Source organism: Scyliorhinus canicula, chromosome 13 (assembly GCF_902713615.1).
Source record: "Scyliorhinus canicula chromosome 13, sScyCan1.1, whole genome shotgun sequence".
NCBI lineage: Eukaryota > Metazoa > Chordata > Chondrichthyes > Carcharhiniformes > Scyliorhinidae > Scyliorhinus > Scyliorhinus canicula.
Window position 1 is genome coordinate 31,488,230 of NC_052158.1, and position 4,145 is coordinate 31,492,374.

Here is a 4,145-nt window from a genome sequence, read left to right on the forward strand (position 1 = left end):
TCGTGAAGATCAACATAAAGTGAAAGCATTGTCGATATTACCAACTCCTTTGATGGTCATATTCAATTAAACATGAAGCAGATGTCTCGCAGCACTTCTGTTAATTGTATTTTTCAGTTTATTTTCCTACATGCAGTTAATTCAAAAAACATTGGCACATATTGAAGCAATGGCTCTATCGGTCCTCCAGATGTGTCTTAATCAGCAAGCATATTACGAATGCTCATTCAGTAATATATTTCACCATGTAATGAGTCTCTGCCTTGACTTATAGCATCTAGTTTCCCCTTTTGGTCGATATCACACTCTCCTGATCCCTGTTTTCTCTCTGTTTCCTTTCCTTTCACTAATTTTTTCTTGTTTTTTTCTCTCATTCCGTCTGCCACTCTCTTGCGCCTGCCTCCACTATCTACAATTCCTTTCACATCTTTTGCATCTTGTGGAATTCTCTTCCTCGAATTGGGCAACCATTGGTTAATATATACAGGTTTAATCAATATTGTTTATTTAACAGTACAAATAAAATGCATGAATGAACTATTTAGATCCAGATTTTAAAATTCAGCAATACATAAAAAAGTATGATCCCTGACCAGATCCCAACAGTGGCAAGGACACGGGATCGAAACCCCAGTATGTTTTTTTATTTTGTCAGCCAGTGAGGAAAGAATACTTCGCTTCAGGCGTGTTTGCACAAATAAATAGAGACTTATTTATTTCATAACAAACTTTATTATTGATAAAGAATTATACTTTTTAACATCGTACCCAAGAATTGCTTAAGATTACCCCTAAAGAATACTAGTAAATATAGTAAATACAATACTGTAATTACTGTATCTATTCCCAAGTAAAGAAGGAGAAAGGATAAACATGCAGCTGTTAATCCGTCCCACATCCCTATGGCACAGTTTCGTACTTGCCTTTCAGAACAGATTTGGCTTCTGTTAGAACCCTTGCAGACGCTGGCTGGATATCTTCAAAACGTTGTTTCAACTGGCTTGTTTCACCTTCCCCTTGTCCTCAGACAAGGCTGCACTGCCTTCAATACAACTGCACTTTTAAAATAAAACAATCCTCCTCAGAGAGAAAACTACCTAACTTCTGAAATCAGTGTTTACCAGATAAGACGTCAACTCAAATACCTTTCTCAAAATGTCTGATTACTTATACTCCACCTACCAATGACATACTCTTCCCAAGCTGAAAAATAATAAATCTCCAGGCTGAAAACACATTAATTCCTCAGCGACACCTCCCAGCCAAACAACATGCTAATTCGCCCAGGCTGAAAACATATCACACAATTCAATTTCACCTCTGGTTTACAAAATATTTCGGGTCTTGAAAAACAAGATTACCTAAAGAAAAACATGACTATTGCAGTCAAGCACACTCGAACCCCGAGTTTTTAAATTCCAAATTTCCAAATGTTAATAATCGAATGTATCTAAAATACTGCATGCGTCACATGGCATGGAGCACCTTTATGTCACCAGCTTCGTTGAAGATTATTGTCATTTTAAAACATTGTGATGTATTCCAACTGTTGCATTCAAATATCAGATTCCAAAAATATCCTCAGGTTTGTATTCAGCACAGTTCTCATGAAAGATGCAAGCATCATCACTGTAGAAATTACAGAATTAAAATTGGTGGGAACCTCTATTAATATTACATTCTACTAATATTACAATTCTGGGTAGCACGATAGCACTGTTACTTCACAGTTCCAGGGTCCCAGGTTCGATTCCCGCCTTGGGTCACTATGCAGAGTCTGCATGTTCCCCCGTGTCTACGTAGGTTTCCTCCAGGCGCGCAGGTTTCCTCCCATAACTCCCGAAAGACGTGCTGTTAAGTGGTTTGGACATTCTGAATTCTCCCTCAGTGTACCTGAACAGGCGCTGGAATGTGGCGACTGGCGACTGGGGGTTTTCACAGTAAATTCATTGCAGTGTAAATGTAAGCCGACTTGTGACAATAAAGATTATCATTATTAAGTGCATGACATCGACATGAAATGACTCAAGCTCAGTTGGTGCCACCCTCCTAGAGATGAATCACAAAAATCTATTTCGTCCTTGCGTCACACTGAGTCAATGACTCGAAAACCCTGCGAGATGTGTTTGCAATGTCATTCATCATCATCTTTATTCAGTTTGTCGCAAGTAATTCAGCATCAATTCATGGTTCCTTATGCCACACTCGATCTATGAGACGATTTCTATTAAAGCCGAATCCCTCTTGTCCAAGATATTGACGTCTGTCAGCGCAGTTAGCTTTTATATCTTCTTGTTGGTAGAACTTTAATGAATTACCAGATTTATTTTAACTTCAATGCATAATTAATTTGTTTCCTAATCATTTTTCTTTTCATCTCTTTATCTGTGCCACGGCAAAGTTAACCATATATTACGGGTGAATGATGGCAAACTCAACAGAGGCAAATGAATCTCTCAGCAATCCAATAGGCTTGTTTGACAGCGAAAGAGGGAGGCCTTACAATTCGGTCGAAATGGTCTTCATTGTCATTGTGACAGTTGCTTTAAGTTTGGTGACCATCGTTGGAAACATTTTGGTAATCGTTTCAATCAAAGTAAACAAACATTTACAAACTATTAACAATTACTTTCTTTTGAGCTTGGCTTGTGCTGATTTGATTATTGGTGTATTCTCTATGAATCTATACACCACTTACATTGTAATAGGCGCCTGGCCGTTGGGCCCAGTGGTATGTGACTTGTGGCTTGCTCTAGATTATGTTGTCAGCAATGTATCTTCCACGAACCTACTGATCATCAGCTTTGACCGTTACTTCTGCGTGACAAAGCCCCTCAGCTACCCGGTGATGAGAACAACGAAAATTGCGGGGAGGATGATCGCAGGTATTTGGCTTGTACCCTTTATCATCTGGGCTCCTGCCATTCTCTTCTGGCAGTTCATCGTAGGGGAGAGAACTGTCAGTGAAGGTGAGTGTTATGTGCAGTTCCTCTCAAATCCAGCTATCACATTTGGCACTGCTGTTGCCACCTTCTATCTCTACGTTTTCATCATGATTATCCTGTCCGTGCAAATATCTCGTGCCAGCAAGAGTCGAATGAAAGAGAATAGAAAAGAGTCTGAATCAAATAAAGGCACAATTTCACCATCTCTCGTGACGGGCAACCTAACGGGGCAGAATACTCACAAATTTTCAGATGCTCCTGCAGTATTGACACAAGTCAAACTGCAAGCTGGCAAAATAACTGGACGTATAATAGTTGATAATCATGGCCAAGCAGAGGAGAACCGTCTCTTCAGTGGATCAAATTTTCCTAGTGTTGGCCCATCAATCCCTTTCAGTATGGACAACCCCAAACTCAATTGCGTAAATACAGCTAGCAAATTTGGAAAATATGACCATTGTGTCACCACAGCGAAAATAGCTCCAGATGCCAGCAGCAAAATTGGAAATGACAGAGAGAGCAAAGTAGACAATAAGATATCTACAATGATCACAACAGCTGCTGATAAGAGGAAGGGAGCCGCATCCCGGGAGAAGAAGGTAACTAGAACCGTCCTGGCTATTCTCCTGGCTTTTATAATCACCTTGAGCCCATACTTTGTCATGGTCCTCATTTACACCGTTTGTTCAAGTTGCGTTCCCTACACAGTCTGGACTATTGGATACTGGCTCTGTTATATCAACAGTACCGTAAACCCAGCCTGTTATGCGTTGTGTAATCCTACATTCAAGAAAACATTTAAGCGTCTTCTCATGTGTCAATACAAGAACATTGGTACAACAAGATAAACAGCGTCACATGCAAACTTTAATGAACACATTGTCCATCCTGCTGATGATAATTTTCAGAATGTATATCTAACATGCAAGTAACTAATATTTTCACTGTATAAGTCGCCACACTCTGTTGCCTGTTCAGGTACACTGTGGGAGAATTCCGTATGGCCAACTCACCTAACAAGCACGTATTTCGGGACTTGTGAGATGAAACCGGAGCACCCGCAGAAAACCCGCGCAAATACGGGGAGAATGTACACAGACATGGCCACTGCACAGACAGTGACCCAAGCCGGGAATTGAACCTGTGAACCTGGCGCTGTGAAGAAACAGTGATCCCTATTCTGCTACCATGCAGCCTCCT

At 40.4% G+C, this 4,145-nt stretch overlaps 1 protein-coding gene across 1 annotated transcript; it reads left to right on the top strand.

Annotated features, from left to right (window-relative positions):
* The first annotated feature begins 2,425 nt into the window (after window positions 1-2,425).
* On the top strand, window positions 2,426-3,793 carry LOC119976157 (muscarinic acetylcholine receptor M2-like). Its single transcript, XM_038816375.1, has one exon. The coding sequence runs from the start codon at window positions 2,426-2,428 to the stop codon at window positions 3,791-3,793; it is 1,368 nt and encodes a 455-aa protein (XP_038672303.1).
* The last annotated feature ends 352 nt before the right edge of the window (window positions 3,794-4,145 follow it).